The sequence below is a fragment of the Triplophysa rosa genome, linkage group LG16 (genome assembly GCF_024868665.1).
Source record: "Triplophysa rosa linkage group LG16, Trosa_1v2, whole genome shotgun sequence".
Lineage (NCBI taxonomy): Eukaryota > Metazoa > Chordata > Actinopteri > Cypriniformes > Nemacheilidae > Triplophysa > Triplophysa rosa.
The window spans coordinates 13949543-13977420 of record NC_079905.1 but is presented as its reverse complement, the minus strand read 5'-3'; the positions used below and the strand labels follow the sequence as shown (position 1 = coordinate 13977420).

The following is a 27878-nucleotide window of genomic DNA, read 5'->3' as shown; positions in this document are numbered from 1 at the left end:
GTAAAGCATTGGGTCCACTAAGAATTGATAAAAAGGGAAGAGTCACAACTCTAAACATATCCGATATCCACACCCAATTACATGGGTAAAATATATATATGCTTAGGACAGAAGGACAGCTCTAAGAAAATAGCATTAGAAAATTCTCTGTAATATCTCTCGCTTTTCACCGCATTGATCTACAGGATTACAGTAATACACCTCATACCGCTTCAGCTAACGTCACAGAAGTACTTCTATCTACGTCACTGACTCGCAGCGCCTCTCTGTGGCTTTCAACACTAACTGCAACACTTCAGCAACTGCAGCAAGTGCAATTCAGGAACAGCAATGATGTCACGTAAAGGACAAACGTCCCCAACCTCAGTCCACCTTCAACTGTTTCAAAATTAGTTTAGTTGCCGCTGATCATGAATGTTCGGCTCCACTGAATGTTCGTCTGATATCAAGGATGAAAAGTATTCCTTAACAAATCTCAGTGTAGCGTAATAGTGCACATAAGTAGTGTTCCAGCCCACGGACTGTTCACCTTCACTCTAGTTTTATTTGTAATTTTTTTTACTGAGCTCGTTCAACTCAGATTTGTTGCTATTTTGGATTTTTTTTTAAGCACAGTAAATTTATTCAGTATAAAATCCTGTACTGTGAAATTATTGCATAAACGATCGGTTTGCATAAGCTTCCTCAGGCGTTTTTAAGGGTTCATGTTTCTCTTCTGACTTTTTTCTTCTGCACTTGCTTCGGTGGCTCCCAGTTCTGATCAGATTTCTCTGTGGACGCAAAAGTGAAGGATTCTTTTTAGTATGATTATATTTCAAACGGCAAATCAGTTTCCGTGGTTGATAAGTTTATTTACTGTTTACATACGTTTATGATTAAATAAACCATACGTTTATGATTAAATAAACCATACGTTTATGATTAAATAAACCATATGTTTATGATTAAATAAACCATACGTTTATTTACTCACTTTGTGAGGACGGTGGAGGAATGTTTTGCTTGAATACATCCTCCTTCGGGACATGAGGAGGAAGGGGCTTCACAGTCACATTCTTCTCTGCAGGAGCAGAACTCTCTTGGATCAGCTAAAGAATAACGATGACACAACCAAATAACCAAACCTGCAGAATTCAAACACCATCCCGACTATTCATGTCAAGTAAATGTAATTCGTACCTCCGAGGCTGAACCTTCCTCTTCTGGTCTCTTCTTTTTCTTTCTTCTCTTGGATTTGCCACTTCCAGCAGGATCGGCATTATCATTGTCATCATTGGATTCCTGAAACCATCCAAACACTTTGTCAATAGTCTTGTTTATTGAAACTGGAATATTTGAAAATTAGATTTTAGGTTTTGCATTTTCCAAACCCCAAGCGGCTTAGAGATTGGTGTCTCTTTTAGCAAAGGGGCATTATTCTTGGGTTCTTCATAATTGCCCCATAACTCAGTCGGAGCGTTCCAGTCTGAACTCGGGTCCACAGCAGCAAGTCCATCTGAAATCATATGGAAACGCACCTTTGTAATTATTATGAAATATTTTTTGTAATATTTAAGATTGTGAATGAAGCAAATGTTTGGCCTTCTGTGAGACCTCTCTAAACTTACTGCAGCTGGACCACTCATTGTCAATAGCATCACTGCATCGTTCAATGTTAGATTGAGACCCAGGTTCTCCACCTATAAAAACACAGCAAAACAAAAGGTTAAAATTTGCTAACCTTAGCAATTTTGAACAAAATATTCATTCTAGTACATTCTTTGATAAAGAGGGACTCATCTGCATTGTGTGCTTTTTTTTAAAGAGTTATAAATACCAGATGTGTTTAATCCAAGCATTGTTAAATTGGCTGGTTTCGGTTCCACTTTACTTCTTCCATCCAGACCAGTCAATGGCCCTATGAGACAATGGAGATGATGTGACGAATGTATAACTGAAACGGTTTGTTAAATTACTCAATGGATATACGAAAAACAGCTAAGAAAGTAAAATTTCAGCCAATCCCTAATTTATAATGTAAAAGCATTAGCAATGTAATGAACATGTTACATCTCAGTCTGCAATGCATTAAACAAAAAAAAGAATCTTAAACATTCATTACAATGCATGTTTATTAACATCCTTGTGATTTTTCTGATCTGATTGGATATTACACTACAAAATCAATCAATCTCAATTCAGAATTCACAAACTTTTTAAATATGTCAATTTGAGAGCATAAACAGCCACATTCCATTACCTTCTGATTCTGGTTTCCAGGAGTTCTCACGGTTCTTGTGTACATGGGCCTTTTTACTGACAGGCCGCTTCTCATTGTTCGAAGCATTCATTTGGGTTTGGTGCTTCACTGTCCACCCACCTCCATTCACAGTGTTTGCATCAATCCGGTTGAATATCACTACAGAAAGGGTGAAATTTGTGAATTGCTACAATCCCCACTATTCTTTTGCACATTAGTGAAGTATTACAATATGTAAACCCATTCAGCAGAATTCTGGAGATTTACCCATACAATCAGTCCAAAAAATATGCAAAATTTTTCCAGATTCGGTGAGTGGAAATTGCTATTTTACCTGGGGCTGTAACAGCCTCGTCCTTTCCGGCCTTTGGACGTGATGACTCTACAATAAAACAAAGAGTGCTTGTATGACTCAAACCAGCTCACATTTATGCTTGAATTTATCCTTCCATATTGACATTTTCTCGGATGCCATCATTAAAATTTTGGGCTGTTTAAAACTTGTCTCAAAAAAGGAAATGCAGAACTGTACCTTTGTTCTTCTTGGTGGCTGTTGACGGCACAGGTGCTGGCTGTTCCACCTTCCAGCTGGCACGATCGCTGCTCTCAGGGCTGCCGGAGCTGTCTCCAGGGCCCTTCTCCTTCTTGCGCTGCTGACGTTTCTCTCGATTGCTGACTTTAGTCTCCCAAGCACCTGCTAAACACAGTCATACTGAGAAAGCAAAGCATTTTCAATCTTCCTCTAACAGTATTATTTGAATTTTCCCTTCAGCAACATGTTTTGCATTTGAAAATCAGAGTTACCTCATGAAATTCATGCTCATACTGCTATTATACTATCGGAACAAGAGACACCAAATCAAAATTATTTACATACTTTTTTATTTTGTTTACAAGTTTGTGTGAAGCAAGGAAATCTACACTTTACACGCACGCCACGTTACAAATGTGAACCTGGTGCTCCTAAATGTTTGAATGTTTGGTGCGGCAGCTGCTTTTGAGTTTGTTAACCAAATGAGTTTCAAACCTTCATCGGGTTCCTTGCCGACAGAGGAGGAAACATCTTGGGTTGCCTTCACCTCTGGTTTTGGTTTCTTCTTGGTTTTTTTGGCCTACATAGTAACCAAAAACACACTCATTTGCAACTTCCCGGTATAAGTCATAAAGTACCCCCCCCACGCACAATACACACTTACAACAAATTTGTGGGTGTGCCATCTCATGTCCAGCCTGCCATTTTATACAATTAGAAAGATGTTAAACATCCCAAAAGAGTTATTTGGTCTTGTAAATGTGTATAATGCTGGAGAAAAGGCCTTGGGTCAGGGTACATATTTCATGTTCAGATGTCCCCTGCACTTGCTCTGTCTGTAATTATCAGATGACATCCTGATACAGACACCCGACCTCTAAATCACAGACTGAACCAAGCCTGATCCAAACATCCTTTATAGAACTGCTAAACAAAACAGTACTTTTTGCAAAACATTAAATGTTTGACCTTTGAAAAGATTTTAAAAAATCCCTACTAGCAAAGTTTTCACCACAGTTAAACTGTGGTGGTGTAGATGACAAGCTTTAATTGATCTAAAACATCATACATGCTGTTATTCGCATACTTATTAACTGAGAGGCAACATGGAATATGTTTTACTTTAATTTAACACTATATGACTATTTAAAATCACTTTTTGCCTTCACTAGTTTATTTAAAGAGTACATAACTAGGGATTTTTAAGGTCCTACTTTGGTTTATGGAGTGTCCAACAACAAGTTTATGTACGTAGAAGGTGTAAAAACACTATTATTTCGTAATAATAGGCAGTTATTCTTACCTTACTTCTTGACTGACTCTCAAATGATTCGTTCTGCGATTCATCTGTCTAATCCCATCCTTTCCGCTAGCCTAGTCTGACATGATTGGTCAGATGGTCTAGTCTGCCGTGATTGGTCTACCGCGAATGAGGCTCACGAGCTACAGTGTTTGGGGGAGAAGAGTGAAGTTTTCGCAGGCAGTCCTAGCAAAACGTAGCCGGGGACTATATGTAGTGATGTACATCCGCAGCGGCTCGCGAATCGGACTAAGGACGACTCGTTCGCGTGATTCAGAGTCGACTCCCTTTTTTCCAAGCCAAAAACTTTGCTATTCATTCACCTTCGGATTAACAAATTGGCAGACTGCTTACTGTCAAACACGCCAACATTACAATACACACTGCATGAAATGTCATTTTCATGATCTCATGTTATGTACTCTTTAAGAAAAAGTTAAAAAAAAAAGCAGTGACCAGTAACAGCATATAACACACACTGTTACCAACATTAGATAACTTATCTTGCTAATATTAGCCATGTATTTGTTATAGTAAAAGTGTAGTTGCTAGGTTTTTTGGATTTTTTGCCACTTTTATAAAAGCTTAATTAAAATACTTCAATTAAACTTGAAATTACTGTACCAAAACCATGGTTAATGTAAGGGTTTCAACCTAAATTGACCTTGATATTGACAAAAAAAAACGCTACTAGTTACCAATGTCATAAAAAAATACTCAAATTAAATGACAGAACAATTTTAAGAAGCTTTTATAGGCTACTTGGGTCTTTGAATAGCCAAATACTTATATTTTAATTGCCATACTGAAAACTTACAAGGGCTTAGAGTGAACTTTGGTACTTTGAGTGAATTGAAATGACTTGACCTACCTACCTTTAGAACTGTGAATAACACAGTTTTCTATTAAGAAATATGCAAGAAAATGTTTAAGATGAACCTTTGCATCAACTGGAGGCTGTACTGGTGCTGGTGCAGGAGGCGTTTTCTTCTTCTCCGTGACTTTAATTTCCTCTTTTGGTTCAGCAACTGTCTGTCCATTCTCCTGGGCCTTCTGCTGCGGGCACATGACAATTAAAAACTCAACATTTCCTTCCTCCTTTCAACTGACAGCGTCTCTAAACTACCCTTGGCCAATGAAAACTGTCGGGTCTACAGATTTGAGTCTCCATCTACAGATTTGAGTCTTCAAATCATATAGAATCGGACACCAACGGTGGCGTTAAAGAAAAACGAAACTTATAAGAGCATGCTAAGCTTGAGCTAGCCGGTCAGCTATGTGGCTACGTGGCTCTAGTGTCTGTCTTATGACAACGTTCATGATAAAATCTCAACGTCTGATTGAATCATTTACACTTAAAACTAACGAGGATATAAACGATGAACAGTTAAAATGTTTAATGCGCAAATACGCAAATCTTTCTACACGAGCAAAGGTTTATCGCTGGCTTTGACAGGTTAGCAGTTAGCCACAAACTTAAATCAGAGGTATATGATTTACAGAACGATATTGGATGCGTCTCAAAATCTAATGTGCTGCCGATCAAGACAACATTTTAAGAATATCCTATGCGCATAGTTAATGTTTAATAATGCTTAAAAAGGCTGTATATGAAGCAAAACTAACGTTAGGGCTTTTTAGACACATCCAATAAAACCATATGCTCAAAATCACAGGCCGCTTACCTTGTCAGCTGCTTTCTTTTTGTTCTTCTTCTTCGGTTCGCTCGGTTCGGTCTTCACAGTCTTCGGTGGCAGGGTGGCTTTGATCTGGGTCTCGGCGGCGGTGCGGGGACTGCTGGTAGCGGTCACCGGAGCCGTTCGGCGCTTTCTCCGTCCGCAGGCCGCGACCACCACCAGCACAGTCAGCGCGATCACCGCCACGCTCAGAATCGCCCACGACGGATACTTCTCCGGCTTCAGTCCCAGATCAACCCCGAGCTCGGTTCGGAGGAAGTCCACGCCGGATGACAGTAGCCCGCGGAGACGGTCCGATGCGTATTCGGCTCGCTGCGTGGCTAAGGTTCGCCAGTCCTGGTCCATTTTATGCAGGCAGACACGAACAGTACGCAATGACAGAATGAAGTGTTTAGTGCTGCTGGATGTAAGAGCGAGACAGCGAGTGAAGAAGTGGGTGGGGCTATAATACTTCTCGCCTTCTTTACATGAAGGCTGTCTCATAATAACCTAGTGAAATGACTACATAGATGGCTTTGTTGGGTGTAGGCCACACTTTCAACAGTTGCATTCAAGCGCACAATTTAACCCTGTTAGCAAAGTTATTGCAAATGTTTTGTTTTATAGGAAATATCCGTTTAACAAAGTAACATTTTGTCACAAACTAGCTAGTGCTAAATTAAAGGAACAGTTCTCCCAAAAATGAAAATTCTGTCGTCATTTACTCACACTTTAGTTGTTTCAAATCTGTATAAATGTCATTGTTCTGATGAACACAAAAGAAGATATTTTGAAGAATGTAGGAAAGCAAACAGTTCTGGGGCACTTTTGACAACCATTGTATTTTTTACCATTATGGTAGTCGATGGTGGCCAAGAACTGTTTGGTTACAAGCATTCTTCCAAATATCTTACTCTGTGTTAATAAGAACAAAGAAATTTAAACAGTTATAGGGCTGCACGATAATTTATCGCGATACCACTAAATCCTATTGAAATCAAGCTGGCTGCGATATGCAATGTGTCGATATTTTCTTACTGCGTAGCTTGTCCGTGAAGCACAGCTCTGGGATCAGTAGGAAATGCTGCTCGATCTAAAAGCAGTGCGAGTTTGAGTCGCTTATAATGTGCATTTGAAAAAGCAACACGCGTCAAACATGATCATTATAAATATACTTTATTATCATAAAAATACCTGATGAGGCTTGAGTAACAGTGATAAAAAGATGTCCATAGACATTTCCTAGATTTTAGAAGGTGTTATGGTCTTTTTCTGCAGTGCGTATTTGGAGTTTCCGCACGAGAGCGCCCTCTGGCTTTCGGATGCAGCAGCATTTTCCCGTAGGCTACTTCACTCAAAAACTGTGCATAAATCACGTGATATTTATCGTCGGTTTATCGCGACAGCCCTAGTTTTGGAGCAACTTGAGGGCGAGTAAACGAAGACAGAATTTTTCCCTTTGACAGAAAGATGACAGAACTGTCCCTTTAAGCAATATTGATATTCATGCTGTATTTTTCATTTATAGATTTAGAAAATGAAATATTATTATAATTACTACAATATTATATTATTATATTAAGTGCATTTTTATACTAAAGAAACTAAAAATGATATGTACGTAATCAAAAAAGATTGGGAGCAGCATTGGACCAATCGCAAACATCCTCTATAAAATAAATACAAATAAAATATGTTAACTATCTACATTTTATTTTTAGTCGAAAAAGCTTCTCAGACACTGCTGTAACCACTTAAGATGCTCAAACGTGGTGTCTCGGTAAGCAAAAGGTTGTAAGACAATACCAATAATCTACTAAAAAATACTAAATTAACAGTTTTAATTCAATAAATCCACTAAACTCACTTGGTTCGGAAGAAGTGTTTCCCTAATGTTACGCCATCAGGTGTAACATGTACATGATTTGTCATTATTAGTATATTTCTTTGCTCTTCCTTTGAGAGTATAGAGGTCACAGATGTTGTTGGTGAGATGTCTATAGGGCTCTAATGTTTTATTCCTGGAATTGTTTTCTCAGTGGCATGTGTCCTCAAGGATAACTTGGTGTGTTTATTCAAAACATCATTAAAATCCCGAAAGATTTACACCCCAAATACTTGTTTTTCATTTCCTCTTAGGAAAGCCCTTACTCTGATCTCGGTCTTTGTACCGTCAATGTAGTCAAATCATTCCATGGAGTTCATATGTATTATGTAAATAAAGAAACCAAACCAAGACAAAATTAAACATTTATATTTTGTATAGTTCACTTTCTTTGCTTAGAATTAAAAGAAAAGAACTAAAATCATCTCATCTTAGTGACATTTCACTGTAGAACATAATGAAATACAGTCCAATAAATAAATATATTCTAGCTCATCATTAGAAATCTGCATCAAGAGTAAATTCACAGTCCATAACGTTTGACATCACTCCGAGCCGCTGGTATTCAGCCACTCGCTTCTCAAAAAAGTTAGTTTTTCCTTCCAGTGAAATCGACTCCATGAAATCAAAGGGGTTTTCTGATTGGTACACCTGTTGAAAAAGAAATCACAAAGCATTGTTTTGTTAACGTAAAGCGAGCCCTTTGCATATATTAATATGAGACTAATATCAGTTAGCAGGACAACTAGTTTTGATATATTACTCACTTTAGGCAATCCCAAATCTGTTAGCAATCGGTCAGCGACAAACTCAATGTACTGCTTCATAAGAGAACAGTTCATTCCAATCAGATTGACTGGCAGGGCTTCTGTCAGGAATTCCTTTATATAAAAACAAACACAGTTGCAGTTACACTCACAACATAAAGCATTGTGTGGCATTAGTGTACAGTGGTGCATACACACCTGTTCAATGCTCACAGCTTTTGTGATGATATCCTTGATTCTGTCAGCCGAAGGCTTTTTCACCAAGTAGCTGTACATCAGACATGCGAAATTACAGTGCAGACCCTTTAAAATACAAGTGACACAATTTGTAATTAGGACAGCCTTCATTTTTGCTTTGTCTAAAGTACACTACCTTTACTGAATATATTTTGTACTGGGAATTAAACCCATGACTATGGTGTTTCTAGCACTGTTGAGCCACAGGAACATTATACTTTCTAACCTCATCTCTACTGATGAGCTCATTGGAGTGGGTGAGTCCGGGCATCAGGCCTCTTTTCTTCAACCAGTAGATGGCAGCAAATGACCCGGAGAAGAAGATGCCCTCCACTGCTGCAAACGCCACTAAACGCTCTCCTGGAAATAAATTAATCGATTTGATTCAGTATAATATTCTATATTGGAAAACACACAGACACTGAACAGACTGGCCTTAAATTTCTTTATTCAACCCACCAAAAGTTGAGTTTGTGTCAGAGATCCACTCTAAGGCCCACTCTGCTTTCCGTCTTACAAAAGGCATGGTCTGAATTGCATTAAACAAATAGTCCCTGTAATACAAAAAGCAGAAGATTAAAGTATTGCAGAAGTAAATGAGGTTTGAATGTAAAGTGGGTGAATTTACATGAAAGGTACAGTGGACTGCATGTTCATTGAGTGTGCATTGTTTATAACATTTTTAAAGGGATAGTTCACCCTAGGGATGCCCGATACCAAGCTCATGTATTCCTACTCACATAGATGCACCGATACCTCACATGACATACCTGACTGAAATTTGTGCTTTGAAAGTTTGTGACACATAAAGCACATAAAATTGTCTTTTTTCACAATGTGTTTTGAGGCAGAGTTATTAGTTTCAGTGTGTTGTGCTTAGAAAATTGCCACCTAACCAAAGAAATACAGGTACAGGCATCGGTATTGGTATCGGCGAGTACCAGAAAAAAATATTGGTACTCGTACTCGGTCTTTAAGAAATGGTATCAGAGCATCCCTAGTTCACCCCAAAATTAAAATTCTGTCATCATTTATTCCCCATCATGTGATTCAAAACCTGACTCTTTCTTCAGTGGAAGACAAAAGAAGATATTTTCAGAAATGTCTCAGTGGTTTTGTGTCCATACAATGGAAGTCAATGGGGGGTCAGCGTTGTTGGGTTATCTATCCCTTTACGACTAACATAAAACATAGAATAAGACCTGTTTCTATTTAAAGATATCTGGATGTAAACTTACAGTATATTATGTTTTGTGTATAATACATTGTCGAAAGACATACAGTATGTGCTCATAAACCACATTTTACAAAACTGCAAAAAGTGGCTAACCCAATCTCACATCTGTCACCTGTGTACAAGCACGTTAGATGTTGCAACTGACATATAGTGAACATCCCATCGCCCATTTTCATCTCACCTCTCTTTCAGATCCCTGATGTATGTGTTGATGAGCATGCCGTACATTTCAGAGTGCACATTTTCAATAAGGATCTGAAAGCCATAGAACGAGCGAGCTTCTGGGAGTTGAACCTCTTGACTAAACCTCTGCACCTAAGTGAAGATAAACATACTTGCTCAACGAACCTATTTCATAAGCAACTCTTGACATTGATTTTCTTTATCATGAAGTACAAACAAAGGGTGTTTGTGGTCAGAGGTAGACAGACTTGCCAGGTTCTCATTGACAATCCCATCACTTGCTGCAAAGAAGGCCAATACATGAGATATGAAGTGTTGCTCATCAGACTTCAGGTTGTCCCAGTGAGCCAAGTCCTTTGATAAATCCACCTAGACAAGTCAATAAACAAAAACAAACATGATCACACAGGCTGAAACTAGATTACGAGCATTGTTGCAATGTTCTAAGATCAGTGCCTTGGCAATTGTAATTATTTAGTAAGTACAACATTTATTACAATTCAATTTATACAATACAATTGTAATAATATAATCATTTTCAATAATAAAAAAGGGAATTTTTTTGTGTGTAGTCTATTAACATTAAAAGTATAGAAAAATGTAAGATTCTTCACCTCCTCAACCGTCCAGAATGAGGCCTGGGCTTGTTTGTACATTTTCCAGATGTCTGGGTACTGAATCGGAAAGACAACAAATCGCTTTGGGTTTTCTCTGAGAAGTGGTTCATCTTCAGTGCTTTTTGGGTCAACATCCTTGTAACCGTTCTGTAAAAAAAACATACTCGTTAGTAGAGAAATTACATTTTTCTGCTGGTTTTAACATTAGAAGTAATAAACTCCAACATTTATCATTCATCGTGAGATAGAAGAACAGATGCACACTGCACAGCCACATCTTGGGCAAACTGATGACGAATCTGCTTACGAAAACATGAATCCACACATAGCATGTACTTATAAAACAGTATATTCATAAAAATATTAGTTATACGATTACATTTAAATTACATTATATGTGAATAAAGAAAATGTAAATTATTCCAATAATCATATTTATAATTTGTTTCAAACAGGCCTTAACCCTATGCATTCATCTTTAACGTAGAGTCAATGTACCATTCGCGTTCCTTAATACTAAACAGGCAGCTTTTATTAGAACATTTTATTGTTTATTTAAATATCGCTTTTTACATTACGGTCCGTTTGCCCAAGACGTAAGGCCATTTGTTATGAAACCTCAACAGCATAATCAGGCCGGCAGATTCGCCATTTATTCGAGGAAGAACACTTGATAAATAAAGACGTTTATTATTACCTGACAGTCCACAATGTCCGTGGAAGTGTTTATGCTGGAGTTCATGTTTGTTATTGCGTTTGATCCACAGCGGTGAAGCTGCCACCTCTATGACGCTGTCATTACTAAAGCTGCATGATGTCAAATGGCTGTGGCTGAAAACACACTCATGGCTCCTCCTCCAGTATTAACCCTTTCACTCCTCTAACATACACAGTACATAATCACACACGCTTTCATTAAGTTCATTTGAAAGGTTTATCTAAAGAAAAATTCGTTATGGAGTAAATTATATATTAATCTGTGTATTGTAGCTTTGTCTGCGGTTTAGCATCAAAGCTCTTACTTTTTGACACACAAGAAAGACTCAACAACAGTATTTGCTCAAAGGAAATGTATTCAATTAATTTTCATTACTTTTAGAAGCGTAATTGTATAGTCAAAGACAGGCAATGGTCTGTTAGTGCCAATGGTTATTTCATTACAGAGGGTTGTGATTTTATAAAAACCATGTTATAATCAAAATCACATTTAACTGTGCTTGACACACAGGATAATACATACATTTGCAATATACACTTTAATATCAACTTCGTATTGATAATTATTGCCTGAAAGCATTTTAGTGGAGAAAAACATTTGTAGTTTACTTTTTGGTAAGAGGTTCCTCCATCCCAGGATGTCTAATTATAAGAGAAAAAAAACTTTTCGAGGGGACAATTCATATCACAGTATACTCCACCATAGAGCACTATGAGATATATAACAACCTTAAAAACACGGTCACATAACGCAATACGTAATGAGGAAACAATAATTTGGCATGAGGAGCAATGGCACGCTCCCTAATTCTATAAAACCATGGAAATTGTAAAAGATGAACAAGTCCAGAATTGCTAAACCAATTTTTCCACTTACCTGCATACTAAAAGGCCATGGCCTATTTGTGCAGATACTAACTCTACTCTAATTGAAATGACTTTTGAGACAAATGCATCATGTTATACAGACAGACAACTCATTTACAAGACTGTCAGTAGGTCATCTAGATCTACATATGTATACATCATAAAATTAAATTAGTTGAACATTTATGTAAACGGTGTTCGATTAAGAAACCCAGGGTTTGGGTGCCATCTCCACAGTCGTCCATTTTGTTGCATGTTATTTAATATGAGTTTTCCACCGCTGTTTTTGTTTGCTAAGGAAAGTGAGCCTTTATGTAAGTGTAATAAACTGAGGTAACGATGTCAATCAATTAGTTTGCCCAAAAATATCAAGCCTTTTCCTCCCTACCAAACCTATACAAGTTTTCCACCCATGACTGTTGGAATGTTGACTGCAAGCTTTTAACATGCCAAGTGGTAAGGGGGACGGATTTTGGCTGGGTTACAAGCCATACTGGACCAATGAGAAGTTTTTCTTGGTGTCATCAAGTGAGATCCCAGCCTCCTGCATCTCAAACCTGTGGGAAAGAACTTACTATTAATTCTATATTTAAAAGTATCTCTTGCTCAAATAGCAGTAGAGCAAAACAGCAAGCAGAAGTACAAGAGGTCAAATTCAACGTGTCCACAATTACCAGTCATCTGTGGAGATGGTGTAATACACAGGTGGTTGATCCATGTCACAGAGGGGTGCTGAGCCCTCCTGACCGCTGGCCCCCATGTTTCTGAAAATGAGCCAATCCCCTACAGAGAGCTCAGGGAGAAGGCAACGATCCACCACCTGGTCTAGAGCGTCACATGAGGGACCCCACAAGCTGCTGGAGAACACTGGTTCATCTAGTGTGAGTGACATCTGGAAAAACAACATACAGTTTTAAAATCTCAGTATCTCAACAACCAAGCACATAGCACAAGAATTCATGCAGGTGTAGTTACCTTGTTCACAGAAGGTGCGGTGATGTTATTTCCAAACAACTTCCCCACAAAAGATCCATAAACACCATCATTCATATAATACACAAATTCTGGTTCGTCACTTGAGCTCAGCTCATCTAAAAGCACATTGAGAATGTAAGTTAAGGCAGAGGTCACTTTAATACCTAATAAATAAAATCAAATGAGATGGGACTTACTGTGAATTTCACTGTGGAGATCCCGGTATACTGATTTCTTGCCAATAACATTGACAGCCAGGGTAAAGGAGGAAAACACAAAGAAATTTCCAGGTTCAGCGATGACACTCACTCCAGACCCTGAGGGGAAATAGGCCTCAAGCAGTGGTGCGACAGTAGAATGTATCTGAAGGATGAGAGGCAGAAATACTTGCTTTGAATAATGTCTACATTGAGCAATATTCAGAAGGAGGAAAAATAAGAAATTACCTGTTTCAACTGAAACTCAGAACCATTGAATCCGCCACCGATATTCAGAATCGTCATGTTAAAGCCGAGCTCCTTCTGTAGAAGGACACAGGGAAAAGTCAGCACTTTCGTGGAATATGCCATAAATCTACATTCTCAAAGGAGTTTTTAAATACGAGTATATAAACATCTCCTCACCCCCATATCAAAGATACAGCGAGCATCTGACAGTGCATGGGTGTACACCTGGGGCTCTCTGCATGACGCTGGTACCTGAAACCTGCAGAAAGAGCACAGAACAGTGTAAAAACTCCTGATACAAAAACTCAAGAAGAGTGAACTCTATAATCTGTTCACTTACATAACTCCAACTACATCCACATTTAACTCCCTGGCCATTTCCATAAGATGCCTGCAACCCTTCAGGGAGCAACCGATGGTCACGCTCGCCTCTTCCACCTGTGCTTCAGTAGCCAATTGTAGCAAAAGCCTGTCAAGGTAAAGAGAACGATTAACCTTCTTTCCCAAGGCATAGAGTAAACAAAAAATGCATTTTGTCATGAATTCCATTATTTAGTTTTCAGCACTTACTTGGAGTCAGGATGGGCACGGGCAATTTTGCGAAGCTCTGCCTCGTTTTCACACACCAGATAGTTAATGCCATTCTTGGCTGCATGTTTAATAAGTGAGAGCTGCTTACAAACACCAGACAGGATGATGTTCTCTGGAGAAACATCATGATTGAGTACCAATGTGGTTTCAGCCTAAAAGATATTAAAACATTTCCATTAGATCGTGTACCTAAAAATCCAAAGGCACCTTTCGGTGTTTAAAGAATTCTGCGTTTAAACTGTTTAATAATCTTACCTTATTTGCACAAACGAAACCAACGCCGAGTGCAGACAGGAGTTCAATGACTACAGGGCTGCTGTTGCAACTGACCGGGTAAAAGGGCCGAATGAGGGGCACGGTGGTCTTCCACAGGACATGCTGTCGCATTAGGGCCCCAAGGTCGGCCACAACAAATGCATTCTTTTCAGCCTGAGAAAAAAAATCCACTGAGTATGTTCCATTTGTTTAATGCAACATTCGTTACTGATGCTACTTGAAATTCCATGTAAGTAAGCTTTGTTTTAAACTTACCAGATTTTGTTCATAGATGTGGTTGTCGATGACATCTTCGAGGGTCGTTCCTCCTTCTAGCAGTTCAATTATGTAGTTAGGTGCATCAAAAAATCCTTTCATCTCAACCGTATTCCGCAAATCCGACAATCATAGAGAGTTTACTGAGCCGCTGGGGTATTCTTGGTATGCAACAAACTGTTTGGGGTAACAAAAGTAAGCATTACATAATCGATAAGCAATAACATTCTCACGAGTTCACATTAACACAATCAAATATGAAAACAAAAGCATGTATGGCGTGCTGTCCGAGAGGAGGGCTCTGAACCCAAAGTACTCCCTCCTTAACTGGGAAGACACTAGCTGAGAGTGAGTCGATGGGGTAATGGAGCGATGCTGCAAAACTGTCATTGGACAGAGGTCCGGGATGGTTTTATATACGGACCTCTTCGCCCTGGTTGGTTGGATAACATGATCATGCTCCTCCCAAACTTAGTTAAATAAACGTCATTAAATAACGTCACATTTTGACGAAGATTTCAGTAATGCCATATGACCACATCTATCTGTCCACATCTCATATGACAAAACACTTTGTGTGGTTATATGAGCAATCTTTTTTTGTGTCATTGTTCTATTTTTTCTACAAAGGCCACAGTTAAGTAAAACTAGCAGAGAAAACTAATCACATAACCAGAGAACTATCGCATGAGTCCAGCTTGGTATGTTTAGAGATAACGACAACACACAGGCTATTTCTCAGACTGAACCGAGATAAATCCCTCTGGCTTTGAGGCACAATGGAGCGTTTGATGGTATTACCAATGGATTTGTGCTGTATGACTGAGGGACAGAGATGTTACATAAAAGCTAACCGAAATGTTACGCAAAACCAAAAACAATCCAGTTGAGTGACCAACTGTTATGCAAAGATTTCACGTTATGATATCGTTGCTGTCCTTCGGAAACCTTGGATGTCCAAATTCGCTGTTTCTCAGGAAATAGATAAAAACACATTTTAAATGATTAAACACTATGTCATCAAAGTTGACAAGCACTTTCTAATACTTTTTATTGGTTAGATATTTGCGAAACCCAGCGACAAACATAAAGAGAGACTAATAATAATGATTTATGGCAAAAATATAAATAATGAAAAATGGAGATATGAGGTTTTAGAAGGACAGCATCGCTATATTTATAACCATAAATAATATTAAGGGGTCAATACTCAATACTTACATGGACAACGTGGGAGATGGTCCTCTCCCGCTATCAACTAGGATCCCAAGGCGGCTCAGCGTTGAAGTCAAACTGCTCGCGGTAGAGGGCCTTCCCTAGGCCTTCTGGGTAGCGATTATACACTAGCAGAGAGAGTGGGGAGCCCTGGGGTGCAAAAAACAACAAACATTTTTTTAAATATCCTATAAACAGAACATTTCAAAGGTCTTCACACAGAAGTAACTAGTTCCCTCATACACCTGTGATGTTTTCAGCATCAATATAGGCTATAAGATCCTTATCAAGTGAGAACAGGTTTACTGTCGTACTTTGTACCTGACAAGTTACGCAGACCTCGGTGATCAGTTACCCTGTGTTCTCATTTTTAAGCATTAAATAACACAGTCTTATCTTAAACACTCCTCGTGGGATCAATAAATGAAGTAACTTGTGTGTTTCTGTTTTACTTTTTATCAGAGGTCATAGTATTGGTTCTTACATATAGACACTACAACAACCATAGTATGACTATCCTTAAGGTTACCGCTTTAAAATTGTTTTAGGCACAACTTTGCTAATAATGATGATGACGTTAGATGTTTATTGTGGTAACTTTGCGTAAGAGACTTGTTTTGTCAAATTCTTTACCAATACAAATGTTTCCTAGAGAACACACACAAAACTGCTAATGTAACATATTTCGTGAACTGATAAGGTCCGCAAATCAGCAGTTTTTGTTAATAATGTGTAACCTGTCTCATTTGGCTTGTCATTTAATAACCTGATACAACATGTCGTATGTGACTGGGTTTGGTTCATTGAATCAGCCATTTACTAACTACACCCGTTACTATACAACCAAATATAGCTTTATATTATACAACTATTATTAATATTATTACAATATATTTTATTGTCGTTTTCCTGTTGTCCTTCACGGAGCAATGCCGTTGCCCGTATTACTAGCGCGAGTACAACCAACCGCCATGTTGTGTCACAGTTCCTCAAATCAGCCGTTGAATTTTCCGGGCTAGAGTCAGAAACAACAAAAACGTTGTACTTACGTGAGATAACGGCCTGAATGATTTGGAAAATCGTCTTCTCTTTTTCGGCGGAATTTTTAAAGAGTAGTGGGGACACAAATAGAAGAAAGATAAGAGGCTGTATGTGCCATATGCCTGGGCGAGGAGAACGTGGGTCGAACACGGAGCGCTGCTGTATGTCTCGAGCGAGCAGAAATGGTTGGTGGAGGAGGGAGGCGGGTGATTAAATTGTGAGAGAACACTGGGAGGAGCGTATGTACAAACCCTACTACCAGGAAGGAAGGCTTGGTTTATGAATAATAATTAGGTTACGTGATTGGACGCCTCGATCAAGTTTCTTAGAACGTCAGCGCGTATTATTAATATTCATGAGCTCGGCCAAACCACTTGAACTAATTTAGCAGTGTGTAAAATTGTGGGCGGAGCGGTGGACACGCTTATTCATAAAAGAAACATGATCTTTATGGTCTTAGAATCATTATCTTATTCCTTGTTAAGGGAAAAGGTAAAGATTCCTCCCTGACCCCACCCATTTTCTTAGCAAACTCAAAAATAGCTACAATAATTATATAATTAGTGTGAAATTATAAAATGATAAAACTACAAAACCGGTCTACGAATTTCTTAGTTTATTTGTCAATTTATGCAGCACAGAGTGCAGCCATGGAATAAACAACCGGTAGAATGAAGTTTAGGCATGAATTGACTTTCATTGACATCAAGCTTACACATATAATGAAGAATGAATACAAATGATTATTAAACAATTTGTAAGTGTTCTCTTTATGATTTTTTTACACTGGGCTAAAATCATTACAATGTTCCTTTATCAACAGGCCACAGATTCTTTGATGTACAACAGTAAATGAAACAAGCTTCATTCAGGCGTATTCATGCACTCAAAAACAAGTAGGACAAAAAGGCTAAATTAATTAGTATTTTTTTAAGTAAATGAAAAGTTCTCTCTATAGATAATTACATTTATTTATTTATCAAAAGTGAAACTGACACAATTGACTTATAGAATAAAAATATGTGCATATACAGTATATTGAAAAAATAACATATTGAGAATATATTATTTTGAAGATGTTAATGATTAAGATATGATAAAAAAATACATATGCGGAGACACGTTAAAGGTATGTTCAAAAAAGTCCTAAATTATTCGAGTCAAATAAGCCTTCCAATCTCTTTATGCGCATCCTGAACGCAGTGTCAACTGACCTGAACACACCCTCCTCCAGTCAGCTGACTTATAATGTGATGCTCTCCGAATGTGTTTTAACATCGCGCCTCTCTTTCCAGCAATGTTTTAAAACATCATACATTTTAACGTTATTTTGAAGCCGACGAAAGTGATCTATATCATCCGTAAGTATTGCCAAATATGCTTTATATTTTATAGTCATGAGGTCATACGATATTCTCAGACCTCGATACCCCGTTCCCCCAGTGGCTCTAATTCAGGTTGCGTATGACATTGCGGTGTAACGTCAAGCTTTTGGCTTAATAAATTATGTAATCAGTTGTAAACGGTCGACGGGTTTCAAGAACGACTGTGTTTTTGATGTTAAAGCACTGAATGGCTTTTCATTTGTATGCAACGAAATGGAGAAGTATGAATTTGTCACATGATCAACCAAAAATGAACCACTGTATTGTATTTGACATATTTGAAGGACTTTTGATTATTGTCACATAAAGAAATCTGATATGTATTTGTACATATATGTATATATATCTGACTTCAGCACGAAGTGTCTCACCTGCTACTATCCTTAAATATCCAACAATGCATCAGTCATAATCTCATATATTTTTAGGATTGATCGTTTGAGTAATCATGACAGAGTTTTGGTTGATCTCTGCTCCTGGAGAGAAGACCTGCCAGCAGACATGGGAGAAAATGAACCTGGCCACAATTCATCCCAACAACATGTCCACTAACCACAAATTCAACATTCCTGATCTTAAAGTAAATGACTCATCATTGCCTTATTTCAGTGTCCAACATTATGGTTTATTAAAATACATGTCTGGCATCATTCTTATCTATCAGGTGACTTTTCTCAACAGGTGGGAACTCTTGATGTCCTTGTAGGGTTGTCAGATGAGCTTGCCAAACTGGACTCTTTCGTAGAGAGGTTTATGTTTACATAACATTGTTATTACTAGAAATCAGAAATCCTTGCTGAAAAAATGTTATAATGAAAATTGTGATGGGTTCTATTGATGGGATGTAATTTGCTGAATGGAAAGATCATTTAAAATGGGAAGAAATTTAGTAATGGTTTTAATGCCAAACAACTGATGGTTCATAGTATTGTCTGTAATGCAAGCCATTTTTTTCAACAGGGATGCTTTAAATTCCACTTTGTAGATCATATATATTTTTCTATCATCATAACAACTGACTCTGTACTGACATACAGTCAATGTCATAGTTCCCATGTTTCCCCTTTCCATGTGATGTGCTGCTGTCTGTCACATTATAGTTCTCTAAACAAAGTGAAATGTATGTACCTTGTGCCGCTGATATTTTGAATTGTACAGTGTGGTGAGGAAAGTGGCCCAGTACATGGCTGATGTTTTAGAGGACAGCCGAGATAAAGTTCAGGAAAATCTTTTGGCCAATGGAGGCAAGTGAACATGGACCTTCATAGACACATTTTCATATCGTTCCTCTTTATCCAGTGAATTATATGTGAACATCCTTGTGTGTATAAATATTTATAATTGATTTTTATTTACACACAGTTGATCTGGTCACATACATTATACGTTTTCAATGGGATATGGCCAAGTATCCAATCAAACAGTCCCTTAAGAACATATCCGATATCATCTCTAAGGTGAGGAGCATTGACGTCATTCGTGATATGTCTGCAGAAGTCTGGTTTTTCATTGAACATCATTTTTTGGTTCTCTGTTTTATAGCAAGTGACTCAGATTGACAATGACCTTAAAGCCAGAGCTTCAGCTTATAATAGCCTTAAAGGCACCCTACAAAGCCTGGAGAGAAAAAACGTGTAAGTGGTAGAAATGTTTTATTCCCTTACTGTGTGAGCTTTTTTAATTCATGTGATAGAATAATTTGTCTTGTCCACTAGGGGGAATCTTTTGAATAGGAGTTTGGCTGATATAGTCAAGAAGGATGATTTTGTATTAGACTCTGAATACCTTACAACTCAACTTGTTGTTGTTCCAAAGTAAGCTACTGGATTTGTTTTTTATTTGAATATTGAGAAATCTAAGGCTTATTGTTCATGCTATACACAGTGGCTCTCATTGTTTGTGTGTACTGTTCGTAGTTCACCAAAAACTTTACAGAACTCCAGCAACTCATCAAGTCCTTATAATAAAATCTTATTCTTTTCCCTTTCATGAACATAAAAGGACAAATTATGCAGACTGGCAGAAGACATATGAAACGCTTTCTGAAATGGTGGTTCCAAGGTCCACAAAGTAAGTAAAACTCTGTCGAGTGTCTCAAAAGCATTACATATCACCCTTTTTAGGTGGACAAATAATATCAGCAGACTGTATCAATGTAAAACTTGCCTTTGTTACTGACACAATATTAAAGACATTGGCACTACAATGTGCACCCGCATATACCCATGTGCTCAGTTAGTTCCATCTGAAATCATCAAGTGCCCAAGAAAACAATGAAGACCAATGAACATTTCAGACAGATCCAACATCATCATCCTTGTCAGCTACATAAACACTCTGTTTTAACATTTGTTTGATTCAGGGTAAATATTGCTCTGCGATGTGATTTGTTTTTCTATTAGGCTTCTGTTTGAGGACCAAGAAAATGGGTTGTTTAGTGTCACACTCTTTAGGAAGGCGATTGATGACTTCAAACACAAAGCAAGAGAAAACAAGTGAGTCTTTCAAGCCTCATAGTCTGCAGTAGCACAGTCAGAGATAGTTCACCCCAAAATAAAAATGCTGTCATCCTTTACTCACCTTAGGCTGTTTCAAACTTTTTCGAAAGATGTTTTTTTATTTTTGGGTGAACCTTTCCTTTAATTTCATAAGATTTAGGGATATTTTACTTATTTCGAGAAAATGTAATGCAGCGTGAGTAGAAAATGTAAAAAGATTACTAGATTAAAAAGAAAATTGTATTGTACATATGAGAGTGTTTGAATGTTCGTGTGCTTTTCATGCTGTTCAGAAAGAGAATCAGACCCAGCGTTACTGATGTTTTCGTTTCAGGTTCATGGTGCGTGACTTTCAGTACAATGAAGAGGAGATGAAAGCAGACAAAGAGGAGATGACTCGCCTCTCCACAGACAAGAAGAAGCAATTTGTATGCGAGCAGCTGCTTTAATTTTAATACACTATTGAATATTATGATTTCTTCACAATGATGTTGATGAGGAACCTCAAAAACACAGGCACTTTGATAGGCCCTGATGTTAAGTAATAAAAAAAATAAGTAACTAGAAAAATGTCCCTTCTTTACGTCCACATAGGGTCCTTTGGTACGTTGGCTTAAAGTAAACTTCAGCGAGGCATTCATCGCATGGATACACATCAAGGCACTCCGAGTTTTTACAGAGTCCGTCTTGAGGTAACAATGTGGCTAACAACAACACAAATATCTGTTCCGTAAGTGATTCTCTGACGATGTGACCATCAGATATTTCATGTTGGTATTTGCACTTCTCAGGTATGGGCTGCCAGTCAATTTCCAGGCCATGCTGCTGCAGCCCAACAAGAAGAATGCAAAGAAGCTGAGAGATGTCCTGCAAGACCTTTACAAACATTTGGACAGCAGTGCTAATGTTATTGACGTAAGTCAGGCTCCTGTTGCTCAATTTACACAGAACCAGTTTTTACAGAGGGGTTTCCCATCAAAATTGAACACATTTGCAATAACCCCCCCCCAGCAAATGACCCACTGTTTTACTGTCAGCTCGGGGGTCCTCTGAGCAATTTAGTTTGCAATCTAGCCTTTGTGTAGAAATGTCTGTGACTGCAGAATGTTTTTTCCTATAACGCTTCTCATTTACTTTGACATTCATCGAATAACATAACTATGGCTACATTTTTCATCGCGCTCTATGGTGCACCTTCATTATGGATACTGAACCTTTAAAAACTGGGTAAAATAACGGGTACTGCTGGTGGTACTGCTAGCATCCCGTTGGATTTAAAAAGAGAATTCAATTAATAAAGAGCATCAGACTCAAAAGTTGTTTAGAAAACATGTCTCATCTGAATTATTATTTTTGTTGATCAAATTAAAGATTAAATGTTTTTTTAAAAAAGGTCATTTTAAAAAGCTGCCTAAATACGTTAACTAGGGCCTATAGTCGGTATATTTATACTATACATCATAAAATAACATTTATATTCTGTACTTGTATTAAAAAATTGTTTTTAACTTTTTTTGCAAATATTTGTAAAGTTTACTGTAAATTCTATAATGCACCGATGGAGGACAGATGGACATGCTATTCTATTCTTTTCTGCACCGATGGAGGGCACATGCAACTTATAATAATTCTATTCCATTCCATTCTGTTCTATGTATTACATCTGATCCCAGTTTATTGTGTTCTAGGCATCTATGGACATTCCAGGTCTGAACCTCAGCCAGCAAGAATATTATCCATATGTTTACTACAAGATCGACTGCAATGTCCTTGACTTAAAATAGAGTTCAGATTCAAATGCACCATTCCATCCTGTGAGACTCAGACATGACACCTATAACTTATTAAAGACTTATTGATTATTCTGTCTTTACCTTTTACCTGCCAGTACATTCCTCTCACTGGCTCATTCTTTTAGGATTCCTGCAGATGACTGCATTAGCAGTCAGAGTATCTCTTTATCTGTGGTTGTGTGATTGGTTGTCAAATTGTGATTGCTTTCATGTTTACAAAGGAAGCTTTCCACGTCTTTTGGGAAAGTGGTCCATCATTAAACACTGAGGCAGTGATAGCACTGCTCTTTCATTGAGCCCATATTGGCTGCGCATCCAATCAGTTCTTGTGTTTTTAATGTCTTCACTGAGCTTAATCTATGCTTTGCACAGGGAATATAGTGATTGTATAATCATGTGGTCAGGTATGTGGATATAGTGATTGTTGAATTATCTTGTGACGAATTAATGTTTGTGCTTCTGTGCGATCACATTTATTTCTATTTTTGAGAAAGGAGAAATACATGGTCACATGCTTGCTAAGAATAATCACAGTCAATAAAATAATAGAATGTGATTGTGCTTATTTTATTATTTAGAAATGATGCATAATAATGATTTCTTTGTAATGACACTGTTGAATCATTAATAGGTGACTGCTTTATTGCAAGCCCTACATATCGGGATATGTTATGATGCACAAAAAATACATTTTTTTTAATTAAGATGCTTCTCCTCAAAATATTCTCAAATAATTCTAGATGGATCACCAGGTTTTGGATAAATTTAGAGAGTATACAAGTGAACCCAGTCATTAAGGCAAAATGGGACATAAAAACAATGTATACCTACTATTAATTTATTTTATACTATATTTGTTTATATCACAATACAACAAAATTCTAAAATGCATTGTTTTCGTATCACTCAAATTGCTATAAAAATACAACTTTAATGAATAACATGTCATGTTTTATGAAAAGATGTATCACTTTTCTATGTGTATGCATAAACGTTTAAATCAAACACTTATTTTAAAATTATTTAAGGTTTTAAAATACAACGTTTTAATCTTTGTTTTGGTGCAAATTTCCCTTACACTGTATCACAATAAACGGTAACCTGCCCCCGATGACGTAAAGGATGGCACATCTCAAGTTTGGCAGATGCTCGAGTTTACCGCCGCGCGTGGGACCGGGCGCACGAGCGGATCATTTATCAGCGGATGCTCGGCTGTGTTATTTCAATGGGCTGCGGTGGGAGTCGTGCAGATGCGATTGAACCGCGATATCATGAAAGCTGCACCAGAGAGACCGAATCGACATGGCTTACCAATACTGATGCAGAAATCCCAAATGGTGTGACTTATAAGAGCCACGGTGTCCGTGGAGAACGTAGCCATCCTCTTAAAGAGAATGTAAAACTATCAGGTATACCATTTTTTATATTTTTTAAACGCAATATACGCTTAAAAATATGTGTCTGTGAATTGCAAGAAATGTTTCATAATACATAAACTGCCAAACTGATATGTTTATCTGAAAATTAAAGTTGGTTTACCTTGATGGTTATTTTAGGCAATGTAATGGGTAAGGGGTTTGTAATTTGAGAAAATATAAGAAAGCTTTAGGTTTTAGTGAAACACAACAGTTACCTCCTCAGGTAAAAGTGTGGAGGCCAAATCAGTCCTTTCCTGTGGAGACAGGAGGATGGTTAACACAGGAACACAATGTGGGAAGCAGGCTGTGACTTCCAGCACCAACACCAAGCATCAAAGGACGTCCTGCAGTCATGAGGTTTGTGTCTTGCTTCTGGAGTCTCTGAATTAAAAAACAGCAGCACACTATTTATAAAACATAACAAAACGTAAATGCCAGATTATACATTTTCTTCATATTTAAGGGTTTTGTAAATCAGGCCTACAGATTAAATAAGCCAAATCAGACCATGGGACAGCAATGAAGTGTAAAAAAGAACAGTGTCAATGTTTGAATAACATTAAGTGTGTTTTTCATTTGATATGGCAACAGCTTGTTTGTTTTTCAGCCTACATGTGACTCAAAGCAGACCACACACAAGGAACAGAATTCTCACGCAGAGGGTGTTTCTTCTGTTAGTAATGCAGCTTCTCACCCAGAGGAGTCAAGTGGGAAAGAGTAATCTTCGCCTGATGTGGAGAGTTCGCATTAAAACCCAAAGGAGTCCAGCGATGAGGGTTATAAACTAAATAAGAAATCATACTATACGAGCTTGATGTCTCAGTAATGCAATCTTCGAAAAATCACACTTTGCTTAAGTGGTTTGATAAATGTCGTGGCAATTTTTGATTTTAGCAGCAGCCTGGTATCTTCCCTTAATTCTCAGAGGCTTTCATGAGAAAAGCATGTTTTCATCTTGTTGCAGATTGGAGATCTTATATAACTGCAATGTGCTATTTAACGCTAAAAGTCTTATATTAAGCAGGCTACAAATACTTTTTTATGCTTAGTGAAATGCTAATGTTATTAATGTTATTTATTTGTTTTTTGTTAGTAGGCCTATATTTTAGTTTAGAGCAGTGTTTTTTTTCAAATAAAATCTTAATAAAGCATCTCTTGCCTTTGACATGGAGGACATGGTTTTAACCTGCCACCAGTGGATATGGGGTTTGTAGCCTACCATGTTTTTCTAGGTATTTCACATAAGGCAGTCTTGCAAACCGGCTGGATGTTGTGTGTCTCTATTACCACTAGAGGGCGTAGTTTATCTTATTATTGGACGTCACTGCACCAGACCATTCATGTGGGTCTTTTCTGTAACGTCAATTTCTCGATTTAACTACACTAGCATTATTTAATTGGGGTGTATTTTTAAAAACGACCTTACATGGATTTAAAAATGCTGAAAAGACTACAAAATATTACCACCAATTATTTAATCTTTGAGAAGTGACTCGCAAATGTATTTCTAAATGAGCAGCCTCTGGGGAATCCCTCCAAAATAAGAAAATGTTAATTAAGTGCTATTCATATTCATTAAATTCTGCAGTGTGACGCCTCCACTCAATAGAAAGCAAGATTTAAAGCCTTGGTTATTTGCGTGGTTGCAGCAAATGAATCTAGCCATTGAAATATAATGTCAAAAATAGTCTACTGTGAATTGTCCAGCCAAAAGTTTATATACATTCATAATATACATTTATAATAATATAAATAAAACAATTATAATATTGATTTAATGTGTTAATTCCACTTGTTAATTTCTCTGGCATTTTACGTACAGTCCATAACCTAATGACATCATCGTTTATATAACGAAAATAAAATATAAGTTTTAATTTTCATTTAAATGTTACAAACATTTGAATAAAATCTTCAAATCGCGCTCGCGGTACTGTGATGTCATACGCCGATTGGTCTGCGCAGCGCTGCATGAACATGACCGTCTCTGAGGCCATGCGGAAAAGTCATATGAGCGTCACTAACGCTGCTACACCAACACACAGCTGAGCTCAGAAGTAGCGACGCAGGCGACAGAAACGGACACACGCTGTTTTTCTCGATGACAGACCTAACGTAGACATACAATTCTTTCTCTTTAAAACAGCAACACAGTCATTCTTACTCTCAGGACACCTGGAGAAGAAGGATGACCGACGGAGAAATGTTAATCGCACCGTCGGGTTACCAGGATCTGGGAGATGGAGCGAAACCCGCAGACAACAGCAGCAGCGTGGATTGTACGGACGGCGAGGATGAATTGTCTTTGGAGGAGATTTTAACACTGTACAGTCAACCGATCAATGAGGAGCAAGCGTGGGCCGTGTGTTATCAATGCTGCAGGTGGTTAACCCAAAAACAGAGACGGAAAGAGAAAGGTGTGAGTCCACCTGGACGGATCGGGGGTCCTGAAGATGTGAGGATCCGAAAGGACGGAACTGTTAAACTGTATCAACAGAGCGGTCCAGGTAACCACAGTATTATTTGCACGAGAAGTCCATTTAAATGCGCAGTAAATGGCGCGACAATGTGTCGCGTTGTTTACAACCGACTGCCACGTAAATATAAACGGATATACAGGTTAATGGAGTCCACGAGGCCGTTTAGGTGTGTGGGGCAGATTTCATGATTTACTTGGAGGCAAATTTACCTTTAACACAAAATAAAAGCATTATCAACGGTAAATCCTACTGGAAAAATACAAAAGAAACATCAAAAAACTGTAATGGATTAAGTTCATGGTTGGGAATTGTGTTTAGCCTAATAGAAACGGCAATGCGAGTGTTCACCGGTCATGTGTTTGGATGTAATGTGACGGATGGAAACCAATAACTCCATTAAATCCTATTGGAATAAGGCCCAAAACATAATACATAATAGGGTTTTGTAACGGTTTTACATTTTAATTCTGAGCAGCCCTTGGTTTACAATGTTATTGTAACGGAAGCCAGGATTTGTATTGTTTGTCAACCTGGAAATGTACACTGACATGTTTTATGCTGATTTAAGTTACATGTATTAGATTCTCACATTTTAACCTACAAACGAGTTATTCTCCACCAACGCAATGTGTGGGTTACATCGTGTCACTATAAACAATGGAGCCATGTTGTGATAGATTCATCTATAAGCACCTTCAGTCCAGAGTGAAACAAAAGGCACCTAATGCCCGTGTTGTTATACTATGAATATAGCATTGTTGTTCAAACATTTAGTTGTGTTTATATATGGTTTAGTATACACAATTATAACATTGCTAAATATGATTCATTTGGAACATTGAATATATAAATGGAGGCAAATTGTGAATTCGATTGACTGATTGGTTACTTGGTTGATTGGTATTATGTGATATTATTACACAGTAGAATAATTATAAAAATGTTTAAATGTATCAATGCTTTGAATATACTGTAAATAACAGGTTTTCTGTTAATTTGAGCAAATAAATTTCACAGATAGAGAGGGATTCATTAAAATTAGGGCTGTCAGACGATTATTCGCGACTTATCGTTTGCAAAAGAAATGTTTTTGTTTACATAAAATACACATACATGTATAATTGTAAGAAAAATGATATAATTACATATTAAATATTTATATACACACAGTATACATTATATATATAAATGTATTTACACATGTAAATAATTCTTAAATATATACATGTGTATGTGTGTGTATTTATA

The 27878-nt window shown here is 37.6% G+C and overlaps 6 protein-coding genes across 14 annotated transcripts in view; 3 read left to right on the top strand and 3 right to left on the bottom strand.

Annotated features, from left to right (window-relative positions):
- Positions 1 to 598: 598 nt before the first annotated feature.
- On the bottom strand, positions 599 to 6218 carry mtdha (metadherin a). 4 transcript variants are annotated; one of them, XM_057355392.1, is made up of 12 exons: positions 5757 to 6218; positions 5011 to 5124; positions 3267 to 3351; positions 2772 to 2936; positions 2574 to 2621; positions 2240 to 2398; positions 1817 to 1897; positions 1608 to 1679; positions 1371 to 1495; positions 1180 to 1281; positions 974 to 1088; positions 599 to 770 (listed from the first exon to the last, which is right to left on the bottom strand). In XM_057355392.1, exons 1-12 carry the CDS (start codon positions 6111 to 6113, stop codon positions 703 to 705), a joined length of 1491 nt encoding a protein of 496 aa, XP_057211375.1. In that variant the 5' UTR covers positions 6114 to 6218; the 3' UTR covers positions 599 to 702. The 4 variants fall into 4 exon arrangements, with proteins under 4 accessions (XP_057211375.1, XP_057211376.1, XP_057211373.1 ...); XM_057355393.1 differs by having other exon boundaries at positions 2772 to 2933; XM_057355390.1 differs by having other exon boundaries at positions 5011 to 5127; positions 5757 to 6217.
- A 1221-nt stretch (positions 6219 to 7439) lies between these two features.
- rrm2b (ribonucleotide reductase M2 b) lies at positions 7440 to 11543 on the bottom strand. Its single transcript, XM_057355226.1, has 9 exons — positions 11371 to 11543; positions 10671 to 10820; positions 10309 to 10425; positions 10055 to 10188; positions 9096 to 9190; positions 8863 to 8996; positions 8598 to 8702; positions 8400 to 8513; positions 7440 to 8283 (listed from the first exon to the last, which is right to left on the bottom strand). The coding sequence occupies exons 1-9, from the start codon at positions 11413 to 11415 to the stop codon at positions 8131 to 8133; spliced, it is 1047 nt and encodes a 348-aa protein (XP_057211209.1). The 5' UTR covers positions 11416 to 11543; the 3' UTR covers positions 7440 to 8130.
- Positions 11544 to 11706: 163 nt separating this feature from the next.
- Positions 11707 to 17251, bottom strand: azin1b (antizyme inhibitor 1b). Of its 2 annotated transcripts, XM_057355224.1 has the most exons (12): positions 17065 to 17251; positions 16022 to 16165; positions 14801 to 14977; positions 14525 to 14698; positions 14249 to 14421; positions 14019 to 14147; positions 13856 to 13937; positions 13679 to 13753; positions 13430 to 13595; positions 13233 to 13348; positions 12932 to 13149; positions 11708 to 12814 (listed from the first exon to the last, which is right to left on the bottom strand). In XM_057355224.1, the coding sequence occupies exons 3-12, from the start codon at positions 14900 to 14902 to the stop codon at positions 12739 to 12741; spliced, it is 1311 nt and encodes a 436-aa protein (XP_057211207.1). In that variant the 5' UTR covers positions 14903 to 14977; positions 16022 to 16165; positions 17065 to 17251; the 3' UTR covers positions 11708 to 12738. The 2 variants fall into 2 exon arrangements, with proteins under 2 accessions (XP_057211208.1, XP_057211207.1); XM_057355225.1 differs by lacking the exons at positions 16022 to 16165; positions 17065 to 17251 and having other exon boundaries at positions 11707 to 12814; positions 14801 to 14929.
- A 1031-nt stretch (positions 17252 to 18282) lies between these two features.
- atp6v1c1b (ATPase H+ transporting V1 subunit C1b) lies at positions 18283 to 22801 on the top strand. The gene is made up of 13 exons (XM_057355554.1): positions 18283 to 18417; positions 18870 to 19021; positions 19123 to 19190; positions 19600 to 19685; positions 19804 to 19898; positions 19984 to 20075; positions 20157 to 20255; positions 20443 to 20511; positions 20844 to 20936; positions 21274 to 21367; positions 21534 to 21631; positions 21731 to 21854; positions 22628 to 22801. Exons 2-13 carry the CDS (start codon positions 18890 to 18892, stop codon positions 22721 to 22723), a joined length of 1146 nt encoding a protein of 381 aa, XP_057211537.1. The 5' UTR covers positions 18283 to 18417; positions 18870 to 18889; the 3' UTR covers positions 22724 to 22801.
- Positions 22802 to 22927: 126 nt separating this feature from the next.
- si:ch211-215i13.3 (brain and acute leukemia cytoplasmic protein) lies at positions 22928 to 25303 on the top strand. Its single transcript, XM_057355556.1, has 3 exons — positions 22928 to 24141; positions 24374 to 24507; positions 24758 to 25303. Exons 1-3 carry the CDS (start codon positions 23937 to 23939, stop codon positions 24869 to 24871), a joined length of 453 nt encoding a protein of 150 aa, XP_057211539.1. The 5' UTR covers positions 22928 to 23936; the 3' UTR covers positions 24872 to 25303.
- An 888-nt stretch (positions 25304 to 26191) lies between these two features.
- Positions 26192 to 27878, top strand: part of spire1a (spire-type actin nucleation factor 1a) — a 46542-nt gene continuing 44855 nt past the window's right edge. For all 5 annotated transcript variants that reach the window (XM_057354380.1, XM_057354379.1, XM_057354378.1 and 2 more), the window contains exon 1: positions 26192 to 26657. In XM_057354380.1, coding sequence (XP_057210363.1) covers positions 26339 to 26657 — 319 coding nt within the window. In that variant the 5' untranslated portion in view covers positions 26192 to 26338. The remainder of the gene's footprint in view (positions 26658 to 27878) is intronic.

Bases quoted from the DNA above. Each gene is read 5' to 3' on its own strand.
- mtdha (XM_057355390.1), bottom strand. From the start codon at position 6,113: ATGGACCAGGACTGGCGAACCTTAGCCACGCAGCGAGCCGAATACGCA. The intron at 2,937-3,266 runs GTTTGAAACTCA...GACTGTGTTTAG, and splicing joins CGGCAAGGAACCCGATGAAG to CAGGTGCTTGGGAGACTAAA. The intron at 771-973 runs GTGAGTAAATAA...TTGCGTCCACAG, and splicing joins TCCTCCACCGTCCTCACAAA to AGAAATCTGATCAGAACTGG.
- rrm2b (XM_057355226.1), bottom strand. From the start codon at position 11,415: ATGAACTCCAGCATAAACACTTCCACGGACATTGTGGACTGTCAG. The intron at 10,189-10,308 runs GCAAGTCTGTCT...ATCTTCACTTAG, and splicing joins GGATTGTCAATGAGAACCTG to GTGCAGAGGTTTAGTCAAGA. The intron at 8,703-8,862 runs GTTAGAAAGTAT...TGTATTTTAAAG, and splicing joins AGCTCATCAGTAGAGATGAG to GGTCTGCACTGTAATTTCGC.
- azin1b (XM_057355224.1), bottom strand. From the start codon at position 14,902: ATGAAAGGATTTTTTGATGCACCTAACTACATAATTGAACTGCTAGAA. The intron at 13,596-13,678 runs GTAATTTCTTAT...CTCATCCTTCAG, and splicing joins CTGAGTTTCAGTTGAAACAG to ATACATTCTACTGTCGCACC. The intron at 13,150-13,232 runs GTAACTACACCT...TTGTTTTTCCAG, and splicing joins CCGCACCTTCTGTGAACAAG to ATGTCACTCACACTAGATGA.
- atp6v1c1b (XM_057355554.1), top strand. From the start codon at position 18,890: ATGACAGAGTTTTGGTTGATCTCTGCTCCTGGAGAGAAGACCTGCCAG. The intron at 19,191-19,599 runs GTTTATGTTTAC...TGAATTGTACAG, and splicing joins CTGGACTCTTTCGTAGAGAG to TGTGGTGAGGAAAGTGGCCC. The intron at 20,256-20,442 runs GTAAGCTACTGG...TGAACATAAAAG, and splicing joins CAACTTGTTGTTGTTCCAAA to GACAAATTATGCAGACTGGC.
- si:ch211-215i13.3 (XM_057355556.1), top strand. From the start codon at position 23,937: ATGCTCGGCTGTGTTATTTCAATGGGCTGCGGTGGGAGTCGTGCAGAT. The intron at 24,142-24,373 runs GTATACCATTTT...TTACCTCCTCAG, and splicing joins AGAGAATGTAAAACTATCAG to GTAAAAGTGTGGAGGCCAAA. The intron at 24,508-24,757 runs GTTTGTGTCTTG...TTTGTTTTTCAG, and splicing joins GGACGTCCTGCAGTCATGAG to CCTACATGTGACTCAAAGCA.